The sequence below is a fragment of the Salmo salar genome, chromosome 14, assembly GCF_965601325.2.
Source record: "Salmo salar chromosome 14, fSalSal1, whole genome shotgun sequence".
Classification (NCBI taxonomy): Eukaryota; Metazoa; Chordata; class Actinopteri; order Salmoniformes; family Salmonidae; genus Salmo; species Salmo salar.
This window is the reverse complement of record NC_138304.1, coordinates 76,932,679-76,956,177: the sequence shown is the minus strand read 5'-3', so window position 1 is coordinate 76,956,177 and position 23,499 is coordinate 76,932,679. Positions and strand designations below refer to the sequence as shown.

At 42.1% G+C, this 23,499-nt stretch overlaps 1 protein-coding gene across 10 annotated transcripts in view; it reads right to left on the bottom strand.

Moving 5' to 3' along the window:
- Positions 1–23,499, bottom strand: part of LOC106570192 (tropomyosin alpha-4 chain) — a 34,586-nt gene that overhangs the window by 7,506 nt on the left and 3,581 nt on the right. For 3 of the 10 annotated variants that reach the window (XM_014142253.3, XM_014142251.3, XM_045694743.2), the window contains exons 1-6: positions 15,240–16,006; positions 10,775–10,908; positions 6,858–6,975; positions 6,382–6,452; positions 4,856–4,931; positions 119–181 (exon numbers count right to left, since the gene is read on the bottom strand). In XM_014142253.3, coding sequence (XP_013997728.1) covers positions 119–181; positions 4,856–4,931; positions 6,382–6,452; positions 6,858–6,975; positions 10,775–10,908; positions 15,240–15,371 — 594 coding nt within the window. In that variant the 5' untranslated portion in view covers positions 15,372–16,006. Of the gene's footprint in view, positions 1–118; positions 182–1,647; positions 1,724–4,855; positions 4,932–6,381; positions 6,453–6,857; positions 6,976–10,774; positions 10,909–15,239; positions 16,007–23,499 lie in introns of those variants that run through there. The other 7 variants (XM_014142249.3, XM_014142246.3, XM_082961198.1 and 4 more) reach the window with 3 other exon arrangements.

Genomic DNA, 23,499 nt, shown 5'->3' with positions numbered 1-23,499 from the left:
TCTGGCCTCCTTACCAGCGGCTCATTTTTTAAATAATAATAATAATAATAATAATAATAATAATAGGCTCACGTTTGAATCTACTTGATGATCCCTGCTCTACAGGTTATCCACTTACCTCTTTGAGCTTGTCAGTCAGGATCTTGATCTCTTCCTCATACTTGTCCTCCTTCTGGGAGTACTGTAGTAGTAGAGAGGATTGTCAGTTTAAAGCAGAGCGCCCACCCACAAAAACATAAAATAACTGACATGAACTCAATCTCATGTAAAAGACCAGTTGATGCTGCAATAGAAGGATTCCTAAAAACATGCCATTATAATGCATGCCAAATTAGTTCAACAATTACAACAATATCAAGGGCATTCCCTGTGAAGTCAACAGTGCATGTGTGACTTGGCTACTTCAGTGGTTAAGTTAATCCATCAGTCTACAGCTCCAGAGATACCAGAATTCTTGCAGAGATTGCAATTCTGGGTGGGGCCTTGAATACGGTTGGACTGCAGTGTCTCAAAATCATCACTGAGTGGCTCGAAGAATAATAAAAATAAAAAAAAACTGATGAGTATCGTGGTGTGAAACGTTCAGGATGTTGCAAATAGAAATGTACCAAACAAAATAACTGTAGATAGTCATTTGAAGCACTCCTACGCAAAACATTTCTCTTGGCAAAGTTCTAAACATTTTGCCCCATAGAACAGGCCACTGGTTTCCCAGGTCTAAATCAGTCACTGGTGAAACACGAGAACACTACTGTGCATAAAAGATGGTAGAATACCACTGATCTAACCATTATTACACTTCAGAAACTTTACTTGTAGGGATGTTTACTATGCATTTGCAGGAAAGTAGAGGCAACAATTCTAAACCTGGGTTGTGGTCATTAGGTCACGCATTGGTAACCATCAAATGTTTCTGCAACAGAAAATGAGTCCCCGATAGTCTCTCCAGTTTTAGTCTTCTGTTTGGTGCCTGTTGAACATAGCCCTGGAAGTGTTCATCTGTATTCCACTGCAGGGTCATTGGAGGATAACGATTACAAAGTGGGTGCAAATGAACAATTCATTAAGAGTAACGTTCTCTATGTTATATTAGACCAAAGCCTTAACTTAGTATGGGGGTGTTTGTGCATGCAGGCCTTCGGTCCAATCAGAAATATGGAAATTAAATTCTCAATTAATCATGCAAGTGTGACCTTTCTAGGAATTATAAACATAGGCTGTAAAGGGCATTGATGACAAGAATGGATGTCTGGGAGAGGTAGGAGGTATTCAAGACTGGAATGGGGGTAAATGCCAAAGGGAAATTAACTACACTGACCAAGTAACCCATGGGTAAGTGCCTGAGGAATCTGGATATGAACTACACACACAGCCAATGTTGTTCAAGGCAGAGTCAATACAGAACCCTTGGTGTAGGGTGAATACAGCAGCTGCACTCAAATACACATGCTGCACACAGATAAACAGGTACTCTGTGTACGTACACACACAACCTCCCCCCAACTGGCAAAGAAAATTGTCAACGCACAATACTTACTAAATCGCTTCCTCAGAGATGTAAACAGTCAGAAAAAAACATGCCCCCAGGTACATGCTAGATTAATCTGAGGTTTACAAAACCAGGTAAAATACCAACACACACACTACCTTCTCTGCCTGGGCCTCCAGGGACTTAAGGTTATTGGTGACGTTTTTCAGCTCCTCCTCCAGTTCAGCACATTTACTGGATTTGAGGGGAGGTCGCCATTGAGTTTTCGTTTCAAGAGAACGAGAAGACAAGGAGAGATGGCACAGTGGGCAACGAGCGCGGAGCAGTGAAAAGGAAAGAGTAGCAGTGTGAAAACATTGGCAATACAGTTTAAGATAATTGATGGTGAGAGATGACAAATGGACTCGGGAGGAGTAGATAATTAGGAAACATGAAGAATGAGTGCCTTACGTCAGAGAAAAGACATGAGGCTAACCACACCACGGCGGTTACAGACCCTTGACACTAACATATCTCCATATTAAAGTGTGCCTACCTCACAACAGGAAATCAGTTTAAGCAACATCCTTAACGAAAGACAAGCTATACGAGTAATGTTCACTGTTGTTAGAATGGCATGCTTTAGGCTGGAGATGTCCTTAAGGGAATTTTAAAAAAGTGAGTTGTGCATGCTCGAGTTCTCATGAGTCCATTCTGTTTTATTTTCAGTAGGGCACACCGTAGCGAAAAGTTTTCTGTTGCAAAACGAAAGCAAGCGTTTCTTACTGGATGAGTTGACAAAGCATCACCCATTTCACCCAGTTTCTATCCTACTAAACCCAACCGGAACTCTCCCATCAACCCTAAAGCAGTAGGATGTCACTTCCTTAACATGCACACTGGATTTCATGCAAACACAAGTTGAGAAAAGAGTAGGGAAGAGAAAGGGAGGCAAGCGCGAGTCAAGGAGAGACCAGGCAGATACTGAAAAGAGAAGGAAAGAGAAGGAGAGGTTGGAGTCTGCAGGTCTGGGAGTCATCCAAAGAGGACCGCCCATTTGTCCTGAGGCCACGATTCTGATGACTTCTTTCTCCTCCTCCTCCACACACACTCACAGAAAAAGACTTTATGTGCACCTTTTGAGATCTTTTATCAATAAATAGTTCCTATATCCATAAATCTCGAGCCTGATGTTATACCAACGGTAGATTACACTAAAGCAGTCAGTTGAGCATAAACACGCTCATACATGCATTTCTCTTACACACCATGAAGTATAGTCACACTCACCAAACACACAGTGGGGTGTCCAATCAAAAAACATGATTTTCACAAATGGGTAAAAAAAAATATAAAAAATAAAGGGGTTTTATATAATCCTCTAAAACAAAACAACTAACGGCCCAAACATGTCTATCATAAGTTTGAGTGTACCCTTGTAGGATGGCCAGAATTTGGGTGACCAAATCAATGGAGGCCAGATTTAAAAAATAAAATAAGGAAAATAGCATTGCGTCAGCTAGGCTGGATTCTGTGCATGTATTAAAGCTACTGGCTACCTGACAGGCTCATTTTCCCCCTTAAACTAATCTTTCTTCTCAAATCTGCAAGACATCAAACAGAGGTAAAATGGATATAGATGAGACATGACATGTATACGCTTTTTATATTAATTCTAAATTCTTGTTGTTTTCTAAAACAAGCGTCTCTGAAATGTCAAAGCCTTTTACATTTAATTCAGTTCATGGTAGTTTTGCAACCCGCGAAAACAACTGATGACAACCAAAATGTAGAATCCTAAAATGTTGAGAAACCTGCACGCTATGTCAGAGCTCTGTACAGATGCATTAGGTTACGAAATCTGACTTATTGGATACAATGTTATTGATACGTTAGAAATACCACACTGAATGATTCAGAACATGAATAATCATATTTGTCTTGGTAAGTGAAATTTTATCATCAATGTGTGTTTTCAGCCACAGTGGACAGACACTATACACACACACCCCTCCTTTTCAGTACACAGACGTATAGGCATTTGCGCCACACACAGTGCCTTCAGAAAGTATTCACTCCCTTTGATTTTCACATTTTGTTGTTACAACCGAATTTAAAAATGTTTCAAATTGAGATTGTGTCACTGGCCTACACACAATATCCCATGTCAAAGTGGAATGTTTGTATAAATGTGTACAAATTAATAAAAAAATGAAAAGCTGAAATGTCTTGAGTCAATAAGTATTCAACCCCTTTGATATGGCAAGCCTAAATAATTTCAAGAGTAAAAATGTGCTTAACACATCACGTAAGCTGCATGGACTCGCTATGTGCAATAGTGTTTAACATGATTTTGAATGACTACCTCATCGGTTTCCCACACATACAATGAATTATCTATAAGGTCCCTCATTTGAGCAGTGAGTTTCAAAACAGATTCAACCAAAGACCAGGGAGGTTTTCTAATGCCTCAAAAATGGAACCTATTGGAAGATGAGTAAAAAAAAAACAGCAGACTATACCTTTGAGCATGGTGAAGTTATTATGCTTTAGATGGTGTATTAATACACCCAGTCACTACAAATATACAGGTGTCCTTCCTGACTAAGTTGCTGGAGAGGAAGGAAACCACTCAGCGATTTCACCATGAGGCCAATGGTGACTAAAACGAGTTCTATAAAAACATATTCCTAAACCAGCATCCTGGCACTAAAGTACACTGTAAAAAAGTAAAGAAATGTACTTTACGTCCTGAATACAAAGCGTTGTTTGGGAAAGACACCACCTTTCATATTTTCAAGCATGGTGGTGGCTGCATCATGTTATGGGTATGCTGGTTATCGGATAGAGTTAAGCACAGGCAAAATCCTAGAAGAAAGAAAACCTGGTTCTGTCTGCCTTCCAAAAGACACGGAGACAAATTCACCTTTCAGCCAGACAACCTAAAACAAAAGGCAAATATACACTGGAGTTGTTTACCAAGACATTGCATGTTCCTGAGTGGCCTAGTTACAGTTCTGACTTAAATCTGCTTGAAAATCTATGGCAAGACTTCAAAATGTCTGTCTAGCGATGAACAACCACCAACTTGACAGAGCTTAAAGAATTTTTAATAATGTGCAAATATTGTACAATCCAAGTGTGCAAATACTCCGTAATCGCTACCAAAGGTGATTGTAACATGTATTGACTCAGGGGTGTGAATACTTAGGCAATTTAATTGTACTTCATTTTTAAAAGCACATTTTCACTTTGCATTATGGGGAATTGTGTGTACAGGTGAAAGAAAAACATCTATTTAATAATTTTGTAATTCAGGCTGTAAGACAACAAAATGTGGAATAAGTTGAGGGGTATGAATTCACTCCACAGACAAACACACAATACCTGGTCTTCAGAGGCCTGCAGGGACTTCAGCGATTGGTCGAAACCCCTCAGCTCCTCCTCCAGGGCCCTGGCTTTGCTGTTAGTGCAGGGAGGGGGCGGAGTCACACATACATGCGGTGCAGGGGGCGATTGGAGGGTGGGTCATGCGTTGAATTTAGGTCGGACCCCCAGAAACATGCAGAGACGGACAGATGGGGGAGGGCATTTATTAATTAGGATGCAGAACCATTGTTATGCAAATACACAAGTTTATTCTCATGGCCATGGGAACAGTGAGGATGGGGCCAGTTTGGGATGATACTGGAAGTGGGACTGGCATAATGCAGAACCGTATGAAATACTTTTAAAAACTTGAGCTGCGCTTGATTTTGTTGGTCCGATACAATGGAACAGTCACAAAAGTGCAAACTCCAAGCAGTATTTGTATTTAAATATAGCGTCAAGCAGCCATAGCGGGGCTCAAACTATGGCCCCACAATGCCACCATCAGGACAAATTGGACAGATCGCCATAGGATTTGCCACTTCTGTACTCCTTACCACGCTTGCCAAATATCAGAACTCAACAGATCATACAAAATTCTTTGGATGATGTATTTTGGAACATTTGTATTAATGTGGTCTTCTCCAGAAGCGCTCAGCACCAAACTCGGTATATAGCATCAATGGATGCATCTTTAAAACGCTAGGTTTTCCAAGACTCTCGCTCAAACAATATGGCCGCTATAAGTCAATGAGCTTGTTTTTTTCTGTCCAACAATGCAACCATGCGGCCAAAAAACTATACTCATCGTCAAATTTCATCAGGTCAAGAGCAATCAAGGTAGTCAGATCAAGAGGAATAAATAAGTGCCGTTATAGCGCCACTGTGTGGGCGATTTAAACAAGCTCACATTGAGTCGACAGTGTTTGGAACATGTCTATCAAGTTGTTACAATATAAATAAGGTGTCTGATTTATATTCATTTATGTGCCAGGTCAAGACCACTTGAATGTTCATTGGTCAGTAGCAGCCATGTTGGAGATGCTACCCACATTAGCTCAAAATGAGATGAGGGGCATGAACTTTAAAAAAGTTTGCATCTTCAATCGCTTGTTATAGCATGAAAAACTGTCATGGCACTGCATGAGAGGATGTGGCCTAGCTTTTGCTGTTTGAACCCCTAACAATACATGACTCTGGTCTGGTATAGCGATGATGTAGACAGGGAATTGTTCAAGTATAATCCAAATGGGCTTTTACGATGTATGTTTGCATTCTGCATCGTGTAGTTCTGTATTCTGTAGTTGTGTGACAAGAGTATGTTTAATACAGAGCTACAATGCTGTACATGTAAAATTGATGCAGTATTTGGTGTGTAATAGATCTCTACATTCATTTGGAGGAAAACATCAGTATAACTAAATTATTTTACAAAATCATCTTCGGCTGCGTGGAATAAGTGATGTAACGTACCACTAGTGTAGTTCTGTGTATACGTGTGTGTGCGTTTAACTATTGTGCACTTCAATCACGTGGCCACTCACGCCTCAGCAAGCTCGGCCCTCTCCTCTGTGCGCTCGTGATCCCCCTCGATGATCAGCAGCTTACGAGCCACCTGTAGACACACACACACACAATTATTTACTGCCAGTTGCACAAGAGGGCAGATGGAAACAATTGCTCGCAAGACGGGCGCAGATGGTGAACAGGTGAAGTGTGAGTAAAGAGGCCCACTGTGGATATAAATTGGGTACATCTAGGCCAAAACTTTACTAGTAAGCTTACAGCCTTGCGTGAGAAGAAAACTATGTGATGACCTCATCCACTTCGGTGTCTCGATGTTACCTCATTGTGTCCGTGCGCATACGAGGTGTGTACATGATCATACCAATTTCAACATGCGTATTGTACTACCTTTTCTCAGCAATGTTGCTCAACTATCCGAGGTTAGTTCAGGCACAGCAGGCAATTCTATTCATTCTGAGGAGAACCCTGCAATGTGTGTGTGAGAGATCCTCACCTCCTCGTACTTGCGGTCAGCCTCCTCAGCAATGTGCTTGGCCTCTTTCAGCTGGATCTCCTGTAGCTCCATCTTCTCCTCATCCTTCAGGGCCCGGTTCTCAATCACCTTCATGCCCCTGGAACAAACACACACGTTAGATGTATTTGGTATTGACTTACATTATACGTATCCTATCGTAACATTTTGTGGTAATACGCCAATACTCGATATTAGACTTTGGATATTTGTCAAACTGAACACACTCTTAATATTGCACTCTGTCAGCAGCATGTGACATTACATTTCACACACTCTGGGAGGCACAATGGAGGGAGGAACTCAAGGGTGCATCAGAGAAAGACATCCAATCAATTAACAGAAGATAGCGAGACCAAACACAAATACACAATCGTCAAAGATACTGGTAACTAACCCAAGATGTATCAACCGATCCGGCATCGTTTCCAGTTGGAGAAAATGAAGCACAATGGGCAGAACAAACAAAGAGGTGGGAAGAGCCAAGCATGAGCTAGCGAGAGCCTATTGGCATGTTGTAGCATGTACTTGCATATTTCCATTATGGAACGCAAAGTCTGAAGTGCATGTATGCAATAACTCAATTCACCCTTGCACTCCTAAACAACATTTTTAGAAACTACGGCAAAACTTAGTGCACTCTATAACAGATTCTAGTTTTGCAAACAGAAAATGTTTAATCATTCACAAAATAGTTATGACAAAATGTTGCCCAAGATTCATCTAGCTCCATCCTCTCATCCCACTGGGACATCCTCTCATCCCACTGGGACATCCTCTCATCCCACTGGGACATCCTCTCATCCCACTGGAGGTGAAGTTCTAAACAGATCCTTCAGATTTATACCCCCGGTGATGTGTACGCTTTTCCCCTTTTGTCTGTGCCCATGTGCTTTCACTTCCAGTCCAACAACGACAAACTGACTAGTTTTAAACCAGTGATGGGCAACTGGCAGCCTGCATGTACAGCACCAGTCAAAAGTTTGGACACACCTACTCATTCAAGGGTTTTTATTTTTCTATTTTCTACATTGTAGAATAATAAGACAAACTATAAAATAACACAAATGGAATCATGTAGTAACCAAAAGAGTATTAAACAAATCAAAATATATTTTTTATTTGAGATTCTTCAAAGTAGCCACCCTTTGCCTTGACAGCTTTGCACACTATTGGCATTCTCTCAACCAGCTTCATGAACACATTTCAATTAACAGGTGTGCCTTGTTAAAAGTTAATTTGTGTAATTTCTTTCCTTCTGAATGCGTTTGAGCCAATCAGTTGTGTTGTGACAAGGTAGGGGTGGTATACAGATGCTAGCCCAATTTGGTAAAAGACCAAGCCCACATTATGGCAAAACAGCTGAAATAAACAAAGAGAAACGACAGTCCACTACTTCAAGACAAAGCGGAAAATTTAAAGAACTTTGAAAGTTTCTTCAAGTGCAGTCACAAAAACCATCAAGCGCTATGATGAAACTGGCTCTCATGAGGACCGCCACAGGAACGCATGACGCAGAGTTACCTCTGCTGCAGAGGATAAGTTCATTAGAGTTACCAGCCTCAGAAATTCCAGCCCAAATAAATGCTTCAGAGTCCAGCTAACAGACATCTCAACTGTTCAGAGGAGACTGTGAATCAGGCCTTCAGGGTCAAATTGCTGCAAAGAAACCACTGCAAAAGGACACCAATAAGAAGATACTTTCTGGTGCCAAGAAACACAAGTAATGGACATTAGACCGGTGGAAATATGTCCTTTGGTCTGGAGTCCAAATTTGAGATTTTTGGTTCCAACCGCTGTGTCTTTGTGAGATGCAGAGTAGGTGAACGGATGATTGCCGCATGTGTGGTTCCCACCGTGAAGCATGGAGGAGGAGGTGCTTTACTGGTAACAATGTCAGGGATTTATTTAGAATTTAAGACACACTTAAACAGCATGGCTCCAACAGCATTCTGCAGCGATAAGCCATCCCATCTGGTTTGCGCTTAGTTGGACTATCATTTGTTTTTCAACAGGACAATGACCCAAAACAAACCTCCAGGCTGTGAAAGGGCTATTTGAGAGTGATGGAGTGCTGCATCAGATAACGTGGCCTCCACAATCACCCGACCTCAACCCAATTGAGATGGTTTGGCGCCCCCCTCGGGTTCGTGCTTGGGGGGAGATCTTCATGGGCTATACTCGGCCTTGTATCAGGGTTAGTAAGTTGGTGGTTGAAGATATCCCTCTAGAGGTGTGGGGGCTGTGCTTTGGCAAAGTGGGTGGGGTTATATCCTGCCTGGTTGGCCCTGTCCGGAGGTATCGTCGGACGGAGCCACAGTGGCCTCCTGTCTCAGCCTCCAGTATTTATGCTGCAATAGTTTGTTTCGGGGGGGCTAGGGTCAGTCTTATATCTGGAGTATTTCTCCTGTCTTATCCGGTGTCATGTGTGAATTTAATCTAATTCTCCCCTCTCGGAGGACCTGAGCCCTAGGACCATGCCTCACGACTACCTGGCCTGATGACTCCTTGCTGTCCGCAGTCCACCCGGTCGTGCTGCTGCTCCAGTTTCAACTGTTCTGCCTGTGGCTATGGAACCCTGACCTGTTCACCGGATGTGATACCTTGTCCCGGACCTGCTGTTTTCGACTCTCCACCGCACCTGTCGTCTGCAACTCTGAATGATTGGCTATGAAAAGACAACTGACATTTACTCCTGAGGTGCTGACCTGTTGCACTCTCTACAACCACTGATTATTAATTCACCCTGCTGGTCATCTATGAACATTTGAACACCTTGGCCATGTACTGTTATAATCTCAACCTGGTACAGCCAGAAGAGGACTGGCCACCCCTCAGAGCCTGGTTCCTCTCTAGGTTTCTTCCGTTATAGGGAGTTTTTACTCCCCACCGTGCTTTACCTCTGCATTGCTTGCTGTTTGGGGTTTTAGGCTGGGTTTCTGTATAATGCTTTGTGATATCAGCTGATGTACAAAGGGCTTCATCAATACATTTGATTGATTGATGGTTTGGGATGAGTTGGGGTGAAGGGAAAGCAGCCAAGAAGTGCTCAACATATGTAGGAACTCCTTTAAGACTGTTCCTCATGAAGCTGGTTGAGAGAATGCCAATTGTGTGCAAAGCTGTCATCAAGGCAAACGGTGGCTATTTTGAGGAACCTAAAATATAATTTTGATTTGTTTAAAACTTTGGTTACATGACTCCAAATGTGTTACTTCATAGCCGTCTTCATTATTATTCTACAATGTAGAAAAAATACAAATAAAGGAAAAACCTTGAATGAGTAGGTGTGTCCAAACTTCTGACTGGTACTGTAGGCCCGCAGACCCACGAGCCACTGTGGCCCCTCTGATTTTTGTGCCCCCACCCCCATCAAAGTTGCCCATCCCTGGTTCAGACCATAATGACTGAGGCCAAGACCCCTCTTTTCGATATGTCTTACTTCACGGGATCCCATGTTAAAAAGTCATGCTTCCTTTGCTGCATAGGGCCTTCGATAAATAATTTGTGGGTGATTATATTAGTCCTATTTCAAACATGTACAAGTGTATACAACTTTATGCAGATGACACTTATACCATTTCCAACAGTTGACCAGGCTATGATAGAGCTGGTTGATAATTCATACTTGCTGGCAAGAGTAAATAGATGTTGTTGCATGCTAACAGATGACTGGAAGTCTGTGGGTAACGCTAGTTAGCAATGGCTCGCAAAACTACCTCTAATTTCCTTCATACTGAACACAGACATGACATCAGTATCCACGAGTTCATCTGACCCTAAGGGGAGTAGATAAAGGGCCTCATTGCCAAAATCCCGAAGTATCGCTTTAAAACGGTGGCGTTTGGAGAATTACAGTGTTTTCCCCTTTTTGTTCACGTGCGCTGTGTTCCACTGACCTCTCACTTTCGTCCGCAGCCTTCTCTGCCTCCTCCAGTTTCTGCAGAGCGGTCGCCAGTCTCTCCTGGGCCCTGTCCAACTCCTCCTCAACCAGCTGGATACGCCTGTTCAGGGAAGCAACTTCAGCCTCAGCCTGTATCAGGGATGGGGAGAAGAGAACAAGTTGGACGTATACTGACATTTAGCCTCAAATTTAAATGGAATTGACCCCAACCCCTCTTAGAACATACGATTTACTGTATATGCCACGATATGATTTATATAGTGCTTTTTCTAGGGCTCAAAGCACTTTTAACGTTGCATCACATCTCATGTTGTCCACCGATGTAGGAGGCTAGACACAATGCTCCAGTCAGATGACCATTTATTGACCTTGATTTTCTCAACACACGCATCCATCCAGTACACTGGTCATGTTCAGTGTAACACAACGTTGCAGAATCTATTACTTTGTATTCTGTGAGCTCAACGCACCGTTTCTCTATCAAGCATTAACTGTTGGAAGTTGTAAGATGTAATTGGTAACAGGTCAATATATATATTAGTAAAGAGCAGAGCATGTGGTAATTAACTACAATGACCACAATCCAGTGTGCCTACAGCTGCGTGTTATCAGTGAGGGAGTTCTATTACGCTGGGCCGGGTTTCCCATAAAATAAATGTTTGAAGCTTTAAATAGTTTTCCTTGGGGAGACGGATAAAGCTTTATCAAATTACTTTTGCATGTGAAAACACAGAATCCTACACATCCTTTACTGTCACTTTTGTTTGGAGCCGACTTCTCCGTTGGAGCAGGGCACTTGGCTCACGCCCGGAAGGCAGCCTGGTTTCAAATCCAAAAGAATTAACTTCCAGCCGGTGCAAAACACACCTACATGGGCGAGATTAATTGAACAACTTCAGAGGTACTTGCCAGGGCAAGCCTGTGGGGCCGGCAGACAGACAGAGGAAGGGAGAGAGCGAACACATTGCGAACGAGGGGGACAGTACTTATTAACTGAACACGATCATTCGGAGAGCCATGCTAGCTTCGCCCTCATGACGGTCCTAGCAAGCCAATCCAGTAGGCGCTGGAATCTATACTGAGCTTTGATTGGTCAATCGCAACATGATATCCCTCCCGCCAGCCACCCTAGTCAGACTGTTCTCTCTGCTACCGCACGGCAAGCGGTACCGGAGCGCCTAGTCTAGGTGCAAGAGGCTTCTAAACAGTTTCTACCCCCAAGCCATAAGACTCCTGAACATCTCATCAAATGGCTACCCAGACTATTTTCATTGCCCACCCCCCTCTTCTACGCTGCTGCTAGTCTTATTATCTATGCAGTCATTTTAATAACTCTACCTACATGTACATATAACCTCAATTACCTAAACTTACCGGTACCCCCTGTATATAGCCTCGCTATTGTTATTTTACTGCTGCTCTTTAAATGTGTTACTTTTTTTTGTTTTTTAAGTAAGAAGGTAACAGGTCTACCTGTTGTATTCGGCGCATGTGATAAAATTTGATATCACAGTGGCCTCCATCACTCTTAAATGGAAGACTATTCCTAGAGCTGGCCGCCCGGCCAAACTGAGCAATCAGGGGAGAAGTGCCTCGGTCAAGGAGGTGACCAAGAACCCAATGGTCCCTCGGACAAACCTCCAGAGTTCCTATGTGGAGAACCTACCTTCCAGAAGGACAACCATCTCTGCAGCACTCCACCAAATCAGGCCTTTATGGTAGAGTGGCCAGAAGGAAGTCACGCCTCAGTAAAAGGCACATGACAGCCAGCTTGGAGTTTGCCAAAAGGCACCTGAAGACTCTCAGACCATGAGAAACAAGATTCTCTGGTCTGATGAAACCAAGATTGAACTCTTTGGCCTGAATGCCAAGCGTCACGTCTGGAGGAAACCTGCCACCATCCCTACGGTGAAGCTTGGTGGTGGCAGCATCATGTTATGGGGATGTTTTTCAGCGGCAGGGACTGGGAGACTAGTCAGGATCGAGGGAAAGATGAATGGAGCAAAGTACAGAGAGATTTCTTTTACCCTTTTTTCCCCCCTCCCTAATTTCATGGTATCCAGTTGGTAGTTAGTCTTGTCTCATCGCTGCAACTCCTGTACGGACTCGGAGAGGCGAAGGTCGAGAGCCGTGCGTCCTCCGAAATACAACCCAACCAAGCAGCACTGCTTCTTGACACAATGCCCACTTAACCCGGAAGCCAGCCACACCAATGTGTCGGAGGAAACACCATACACCTGGCTACAGTGTCAGCGTGCACTGTGCCCGGCCCGCCACAGGAGTCGCTAGTGCGCGATGGGACAAGGACATCCCTGCCGGCCAAACCTTCCCCTAACCCGGGCGATGCTGGGCCAATCGTGCGCCACCCCATGGGTCTCCGAAACGAGCCTGGACTCGAACCCAGTACAGAGAGATCCTTGATAAAAACCTGCTCCAGAGTGCTCAGGACCTCAGACTGGGGCGAAGGTTCACCTCCAATAGGACAACGACCCTAAGCACACAGCCAAGTCAACACAGGAGTGGCTTCGGGACAAGTCTCTGAATGTCCTTGAGTGGCCAGCCAGAGCCCAGACTTGAATCCGATCGAACGTCTCTGGAGAGACCTGAAAATAGCTGTGCAGCAACGCTCCCCATGCAACTTGACAGAGCTTGAGAGGATCTGCAGAGACGAATGGGAGAAACTCCCTAAATACAGGTGTGTCTAGCTTGTAACGTCATACCCAAGAAGACTTGAGGCTGTAATCGCTGCCAAAAGGTGCTTCAAAGTACTGAGTAAAGGGTATGACTCCTTATGTACATGTGATTTGTTCTTTATTTTTAATACATTTGCAAAAATCTCTAAAAAACAGTTTTTGCTTTATCAAAATTGAATAGTGTGTGAAGAGTGATTAAAAGGTTTTATTTAATCCATTTTAGAATAAGGCTATAATGTAACTAAATGTGGAAAGTTCCGTGTCTCAGCCTCTTGCGAATTGAAGGAAATGTATGAAACAGACAATAGATAAATTCACACCACTGGTGAGAAAATGGAGCTAGATTACATTCTGCCAATTCTCATTGATGAATCAATGGATTTTAATACAGTATTGTTCCCAAAACTAAAATATGTTACGGACTGAGTGCACTAAGTTTTTTAGACTTGACTCTTTGCTAAAGTCTCTTCCAGGGACGCCCACAATTTAGCATATTGGAGAAACACTGAAAATATGTTGCATTTTCAAACTAGTTTAATTGGGAAGGCAGATGAAGCCTTTTTATCCAAAGCAATCACTTTTGCATGTGCAAACAGAATCCTACTCATTACGCCACATGCTTAACCTACACCGCTTTTGTTTTGAGCAGACTTGACCTTAGGCCAAAACTGGGCACCTTGATCAAGTCTGGGAAGCAGCCCAGTTCCAAAACAAATACAATCAACACTAACCCGGTTCATCCGGGGCATTTATCAAAGTTTATTTGGCTTAAAGTACCTGTCCAGTGAAAATCTAACTTGTAAAAGTTAATATTCCGTTAACTCATAACCAAAATGTTGTTGACTCATCCGATACTCGTATGGGGCCAAAGCATAAATTGGAGAAAACTATTCAGAAACATTAACTCAAACAGAAAGTCCCAAAAAAATAAAATGACTATTTCCTCAGGATGTCATCCTCCTGATGAGGATGAGCTGGCCAATTAGTGTTCTACTTGTGTTAATATTTGGAATGATCTGTATAGGCCCACACCATTCCAACACAGAAAAGATTTGTTTTAACATACATAATTAACAAAACTATTAAACCCATATTGTAATTAATTACAGATCATGTCCGCAAACATTGTACAGTTACTTTAAGCCCCAGTCCCTCAATGACTTCAATTTCAATAATTTGGTCATAAAGTCCCACCCATGTTGCGCAACACCACCACTAACAATTCCTTTGTAATGCTACTCAACAATACACAACCCATTTGATAGGTGTCAATAGGAGATTCCCTAAAAACACCTCACTTCGATACAGCTACGACCGGAAATGACTTTTTCGTTGCAGGTTAGGAGAATTAGGTTAAGGTTAGGAAAATGTTTAGCGAAAATGCTCTCCTAACCCTGTGGTTCCCAGCCAACGGTACTAAGACTTGGCCTACGACTCATGATGCCATAAATATACTGGTAAAATGTACGAGAGGATACTTCAGGTGTACTCCGGCAGAGTAAAATGTTGGTGGTGGTACAGTAACAGATAACGGTTGGGTACCACTGTCCTAACCTGCTACGAAAAGTTCCATGTCAATAGGCTCCTTGTAGGGCGGAGGTGTAACGTTAAAAGGTTAATTGCATGAATGACAACCCAGTCCCAGTGGTAGTATACCTTTAAAAAAGAAACAATGTAGCTTATCTGCGCACGTTGATCTAATATTGTCGGAATGCCAAAAAAAACAAAATGGGTATGTCGATGGATGATTCTAAAATATCATTTTACCTGTTCTCTTGATGTTTTCTCCACCTCGACCTGTCTCTGAAGAAGTTCAGCTCGCTCTTCGGCTTCATCTGCCTGCTGCTGTAAAACTTTGATCTTTCGCTTAACCGCGTCGATACTGTTGTTTCCAGACATTTTCTTGTGTTTGTGAGAAGTAGGCTAGTCCTAGTTTGTTTTTTCCACCTTCTTTAAAAAGTTTTATAACTTCAGCACGAGTTCTTCAGAACGGGAGAGAAAAAAGCAGCAACGCCCTGCCAAATGGTCAAACGTTGATTGTAGTGGGGTGGGAATATGCGTTCTTCCTCCAAACAGCAGGGACACTGAATAACGCACTTAAAATTGACACTGGTCTAACGTAATTTCGTCCAAAATTCGTGTTTTCAAAGTAGCCTAATCCGGTTAGATGTTTTAAATAGTTTCTGCTGCTATCATTTGCCAGGAAGCCGCAAAAATGTTTTTTTTTTAATTTATTTTATTCTACAGACGTGGCAAGCTAACAGTCCTAAGTCATTGGCTTCCGCTGTGGAAAATGGGGCGAATTCTTTCAATTGCACGCGGTTATAATTTAAGCTCAATCAAACGAATGAATTCAAAATGGGCTTAACAAGGGATTTGCTGTCCGTTCTCTCCCCTGTCTCCAAATCACTATGCCCTACCCGCTTGGTTCAGCTCTTTCCTTTTCAACCCACTTCCGGCTTGCTCCACACCCAACTGTCTGGCGTAGACAATAAACTGGAATGCTGATCCAGAGTCAGCCCCTAGAACACTAGTTGGTCCCCAGAAGGAAAGTTAAAAAATGATCCCGTCAGCGCATTGAGCACAATGTCTCTTCGACCGGAAGGCACTCCTTGGTTACACGTGTCCTGACCAGGTGAAGTGACGTATCCTTTATAAATCACTCGCATTCCAAGCCACTCCCGAGGTAGCATATGATAAACTACACGTACGGGGATTCACCTGCATGAGAATGTCATCTCAACGATTTAGTACACATTTGTTTGAACGGTGTAAGTGTATGTCTATCTACAGGCTATTTTGTATGGTATGCCTACTTGTTCATCATGTGCTTTGTATGTGTACATTTGTTTGCTTGTCAACACATTATACCTGAAGCCTCCAGACACCAAATATGACGTCTTCTTCATTCCTTCCTGTTGCACAACTGGAGGATGCTGAGACATGCACCAGAACACACACACAAATCAAGTCACTACTTGTGAACCATCACTAAATTCAGTGTGATCTAAAACAAGAAAATGCACAGTCTTGTTAAATGTTGTTTTAAAGATGGGTTATGAAAACATCAGGCCTAGCTACTATTTCAATTATGGCCAAAATAATATTTCCTTGTGAGATAGTGTTTTGAATGGAATTGAACTTCAATTTCAATGAATAAACAGATCTGTGAAGGTGACTGTGTTTCAAACAGGCCTTGGCCCTCCCTGTCTCTCACTCCCAGGATTGTGTTTATTAGGGCACTCAATTGAAAAGATTAAAACAGTTTCCAAGAGAAAAAGAAAATAAGCATTTCTTATTGTTCGAATCCAGGTAGTCCCTCCTTGTTTTCTTCCGTTTAGTGCCTAAAAAACACGTGTGGTGTGAATGGTTCTCAGTAGATTAATTGATTGTCCACTTGCACTTCCAGTAGTGACCACCAAGTGTCGCCCCAGACCACATGTTTGGCACTGTGAGCAAATTTTTGACGTTGAGTGAGTGTCTGCACATTGACCACGTTTGCATGCACACAGTATTCCGAATAGAAGCTCATATCCCCTAAGGTTTTATTCGGGCTAAGCTGTTTACATGCACCTTTGATATTCTTCTCATGAGTATCCCTGTAGTCATGAATAAACAGAATATTCCTAATTTAGATTAATATGGATTAAATGGAATAGTAACAAATATGGACACTGACTGTAGGCCTATAACCTCTCACATGTAGTGGATAAATATTTATATCAGCAACTCTTGAGAAAATGCAAATGCATGTTTTGTTTTACACCATTATGCAAGCAGACAGTATTTCAACCACATAAAATATGCAACCAAGACGAGCTGGTCTGATCAGAAGAGTGTTTTGCCGTTTTATCAGCTTTTAATTTCCTTAAAACTGGTCAAACTCATGACATTTGGACAAATGTACACATACCAAGCACATAGTCACACACGATGAACCATCGAGGACCACTTTGGAAACAAGCGTTTTAATTAATACTTTCAAGTGATATCCTCTGGGTCCGCATTGTGCATTTTGTTGTTTTTGTCTGTTGCCCAAAATAAGTCCAAATCAATTCAATTTCGTACAGGAACAATCATTCCACTGTTTGGGAGAAATTGCATTTTTTTCCCCAGTCCCTAAACGAAACAGCCAACTTTACTGGTGTTATTTAGATTACTAATGTATTAATTCTATCAATGTCAGACATTATTCTACTTTATTTAGTATTTTGGGGCAACACGTTGTGACAGAAGAGAAGCTGCGTGTATCAAACGTAGTTGACAAACAAATAGCCTACCAAATGTCGGAAATATAAGTAGAAACTTAATTAAAATTATAGTAAATTAATTATAGTAGGGTAAATTATTATTGTTGATCAAACTGCGCAGGTAGCCTACTTTTTGAAGTGATTTGATTGACAAGCAGATGAAAACGTCACTCTACACCCATAATATGCGCAGAACGCGGTTTTTCACGGTCCGCGCAGGCTCAGTTTCGTATATTATGGGATAAACGGAACAAGACTTTTACATGCCACAATGTCCCGTTTTAGATCAGCATATCCTAAGCATCTTCTCCGGGGTTCTCAACCTGGATACAAGCTTTTTATTGTAAACGGGGTATGATGTTTATTTGAGTCAACTCAAAAACAGAATACTTGAGTATTCTGGAAAATAACGGGATATTTGGTGTGCATGTAAATGTGGTCAGTGATTCTGCATTGCTATGGCCAAAGTATCCCTATACATTTGCATAACTGTGAAATTTTACTTGTATATAGGTCTAATTAGATGTAGAACTAAGTTTGCAACAGTAAGTCTATTGAACAATTATACAAATTATTCCATGACATTTGTGTCCTAGTTAAGTTGAAGCTATTTTCACGTTTAAAGTTTCATTGTCACATGCACAAGTACAGTGAAATGCCTTTCTTTCTCTTTCCCAACAATCCAGTAGTACTATAAAATAAATCAATAAATAAAAAAAGTCAAGTGGAACAAAAAAGTAAGTAAGCTATATACAGGGTCAGTTCCAGGGTCTGCCAATACCATATTTACAATGTGCAGGGATACTGGAGTGGTATAATTATATATGTATAGGGGTAGGGTGACTAGGCATCAGGATAAATGATAAACAGAGTAGCAACAGCGTATATGATGATTGTATGCGAGTGTGTGTGTGTGTGTGTGTGTGTGTGTGTGTGTGTGTGTGTGTGTGTGTGTGTGTGTAGAGTCAGTATGAATGTGTGTGTGTGTCAGTGTAGGCTCCCCAGAGGAAGGGGAGGACCATCTTACTCAGCGAATTGCAAAAAACATAAAATAGTGAAACATTAAAAGCAATCCATCCTTTTTAGATGAAACTACTAAATATATTCATGTCACCAAATAACTGATTAAAACACAATGTTTTGCAATGAAGTTCTACAGTAGCCTCAACAGCACTCTGTAGGGTAGCACCATGGTGTAGCAGGAGGACAGCTAGCTTCTGTCCTCCTCTGGGTAAGATACAAAACTTAGGAGGCTCATGGTTCTCACCCACTTCCATAGACTTAAACAGTAATTATGAAGACTTCCGGAGGACATCCTCCAACCTATCAGAGCTCATGCAGCATTAACTGACATGTTGTCCATCCAATCAAAGGATCAGAGAATCTAGTACTGAAAGAGTAAGCTACAGCTAGCTAGCACTGCAGTGCATAACGTGTGGTGAGTTGTTGACTCAGAGAGAGAAAGACAATAGTTGAACAGTTTTGAACAAATTCATTTATAAAAAAACTAAGGATAGAGCTAGCCATATTTCGTTGTATTTTCTTCTTCCTAGTTTACCTTTCACTTACTTAGCTAGCTAATGCAGCTAATTTAGCCTACTCAAAACCTGAGGAATGCTATTTATGTTAGCTAGCTGGCTAGCTAAGGTTATCCTACAGTGCAACTTTTCCAAGTGAAGGTAAGCTTTTGGTTTTATGCATTTATTGCCACTGGGGGCCCGCCGGTGTAACTGCTAGCTATACACTGTACTGTGATTGTACACATGGATTGGATTGTGGAGCTGTTGTTGTCAGACTTGATGCTTCAGTACCACTTGCCGTGTGGAAGCAGAGAGAATAGTTTATGGCTTGGGTGGCTGGAGTCTTTAACAATTTTTCAGGCCTTCACACTGCCTGATGTAGAGGTCCTGGATGGCAAGGAGCTCCGCCCTAGTGATGTACTGGACTGTCCGCACCACCCTCTGTAGTGAGGGCGGTGCAGTTGCCATACAAGCAGTGACGCAGACAGTCAAGATGCTCTCAATGGTGCAGCTGTAGAACTGTTTGAGGATTGAGGGCCATGCCAAATTGGGGGGGGGGGGGGGGGGGGGGGTCCTAGTGATTTGGACACAGAGGAACATTTAGGCTACATCTAGACAAAATTTCCTAGACCTAGATTTCAGCCAAAATTTGTTAGCAGGAGTTATCATGGTAAGAAAGGGCAAAGCGGTAGCCTACATGCTAAAATGTGTTAGCTGTTAGTAAGTACTGCATGCTACACTATGCCTTCAACAGGAGTTTTAGCCATTAGCTGCTGGCTAAGTAGCGCTGCTGAAAGACCGGAGCTTTGAGAGCTCCTTAATGTGCGAAGATTGAGTTGCTCTTTACCCTCTTGCTGAAAGCTGGGTACCCGTGATTTAATACAAGAGAGTAAGGAGCTAGGCATACTCAGGCAGTCATAAAACTGTCCTTTAGCGTGGCTTATTATGACGCTAATCCCGAGCATGTGGAGAGAGGCAGACGGTCCACGTAGGTTAAAGAGAGGTCTGTCCCAACGGTTTAGAACTCTGACTCCTCTGAGACTCAGTAACACTGGAAAGGACACACACACACACACACACACACACACACACACACACACACACACACACCGCAAAAGGACCACAGAAAAAAAAAGCACACACACAGTCACAAATACACACACAGTGCAGAGCAACGTTTGGAGAGATCTGAATACACTGCAGGGATAAATGCCCTTCACTAATCTCTTTGACACTGTTGCTTCATGTTGATCTAGTTGTCACTTTGGAACAATGATTCTATTCTGGGGAGATATTTAGGACATAACCAGCTATAGGGGAAAGAAGGTGGGGGCCAACCTAAATACATGTAGCCTGACAATGCACCCTAAATTCTACCACTGCTCTGTCGTTCGCTACATACTTTATTTAGTCTGAGGATGCCATCATTGAAGTCATTTCTGGTGACGAGGGGCACGAGGGGAGTTGTACAAAACAAAGTAATTAGGGATTGGATCATCTCTAACCAATCAGAGTATCAACGCCAATGACTAATTTTCAAACCACTGCTTTACCCAAGTGTGTTCTGGCTCTGGCCCAACCTATCGGTTTCTGGACCAATAAGACTGCCCGAATGTGTTCGCATTTGTTGTAGGGTCGGGGAGGTCCTCAGATCCAGACTCATTGCGGAGAAAAAACGAACGTCCGTGGGTGTGGTGTATAGTAAGGTGTATGGGTAGCCAGGCAAAAGAACACTCCCCTTCGTATGGACAGTGTAGCAAAAATTTTACATTCGGCTCTATTCTCCAGCATTTTGGATTTGAGATCAAACGTTTCATGAGAGGACAGTACATAATGTCACCTTTTATTTGAGGTAATTTTATACATATCTGTTTTACCGTTTAGAAATGAAAGCACTTTATGTATCTGGTCCCACCCATGTGAAGAAATCATAGGTATTTGGACATATTTCTTGCACGCAATGACTACATTAAGCTTGTGACTCTACAACCATTTTGTATGCATTTGTTTGTTTTGGTTGTGTTATGTTTTGCCCAATAGTAACTGAACGGTGAATGATGACTGGAGTCATTTTCTTTCTAAGTGAGTAGGTAAGATGTTTCTGAACACTTCTAAATGAATCCTAATAATTCCACGATTAAGAAAAATCATGAATGAACCATGAGTAATGGCGAGTGAGATGCCGTTTAGAGGCTACAACAAAACATGCTAACTTCTCACCATTACCAATAACATGGGAGGTTAGCATTTTCTTTGGGGTATGATCTTTATTCATGATTTCAGGGTATGATTGTCATTATTCATGATTCATTCATGATTATCCGTAATCAAGGTAGAATATGCATTAATGTAAAAGTGTTAAGAAAAGATCTATTCTTATTTACAATAACATTTACTAAAAAATTACATAATACATTATTCACCATTCATTTTGGGAAAAACATTATCTGAAACACAACCAAAACAAACTGCATATCCATCCATCGAGTTTGTAGAGTAGACAATGTGTGCTAGGAATATGTGACCAAATACTACACCTTTGACTACTTTAATACAGTATGATTGAAATTTGTCCGAATACTTATGACATCTTCAAATGGGTGGGACTAGATACATAAAGTGTTTGCATTTCTTTAAGGTAATGTATGAAAATACCCTCAAATAAAAGGTGGCATTCTGTACTGCCACTTCATATGAAACATTTGAACTCAAAATGCTGGAGTAAAGAGCGAAATAAAAAAATGTAGCTTCACTGTCCAAATACATACGGAGGTGAGTGCATGTATAACGTTTAATGTTTTTTTGCATTTAGTAAGTCTGTCCCATTGTCTTCTCCAATGAGGCAGCTGTACATCCCCCTCTGGTATTTCTGTTATGCCCCATTCTGTCCCCCTTTCAGACCACTAAACTCAATGTTGAAGCTCACACACGCACAGTCACATGACTTTGCCACATAACTGTACAGACAGCGTAGGGCAGACTGACCAGACAAGAGCACATAACACCCGTAATGACCTTGGCCAGCCAAGTAAACCATACGAGTCATTGGGTAATCATCACTCCAAGGCACCACAATACCTATTCACTGCAACACACACACAGACACACCTAAGCTCCTCTGGTATTTCAACATGGTCATTCCATGCATTCTCCCTATTGAGGCAAATTATTATGATGACAGCTGCTGCTTGTTCTATATCTAGAGTCCGGAGAAAAGCACTTCATTACAGTCAACTAGGGGAAATACAGAGAGAGGGAAGAGAGAGAATTACTGAGACAAAGGGAATGAAAGGGAAATTGTAGAATGAGAAAAAGACACCTAAACAACTAGAGGAAGAGAACAGTAAAGAAATAGAAAGGGAGGAGGGGACTAGGATGAGATTGGCAACCCAAGTATAGTCTTGGCTGTGATAGCCTCAAGGTTAGAGAGGGAGGTTGGTAACGGGAGGTTCAAATCCCAGTGGAAAAAGTGGCCTGGCAACTAGAGGATTGCTGGCATCAATAACTCACATGCCATCTACAGCAACTGTGCCCTTGAGCAAAGCCCTTAATGCCCACACTTCTCCAGGGGCGCCGCTCTGTGGCTCACCCTGTCCTGCTCCCAGTCTGTCATGTTTGTATGTAGTGTCACAGCAAAAATAACAATATCTCTGCAAATTGACAAGAAAAGGTCTGTTATATTCTATTCCATTCTTTGGGGAGCGTTCAGATAGTAAAGCCTGTGTGCACTATCCAAAATTAACATGAAAACCAAACCTTTGAATTGTACCTTAGCTTCCTAGCACTAGAGTTAACCCTTAATTCCAGTGGTTTACTGCTCAAAATGAACTGTCACCAAAGAGGACTAAAAGTGTCAGTCAAAAAGTGTCACTAAATGATCATCCCAGAAACATGCAGTGCTCTGTGATTTTCACATACTTCTTGACTAAACTAAAACAGGCCCTCTTTGGCAATGTATGGGTAGAGGCACTATGGCTCGTGAATCCAAATGTCATGTGTCGTTCAGAAAGTCGGAATGGTTATAGTATCTGTTGCTCTGATGACTTTGGAGATGGTTAGTGTCTTGTGTTTCTATCGCTAGTAACGTAACAGCAACTAGATCCAGTGTTCTTCAAACCTGTTCCTTTAGACCCACAGGGTGTACAAGCTTTTGTTTTAGCCCAGCACCAGCACTCCTGATTCAACTCAAGGGCTTATTGATTAGTTAAATCAGATGTGTTAGTGCTGGGCTGGAACTAAAGCCTGGTCCCCAGAACC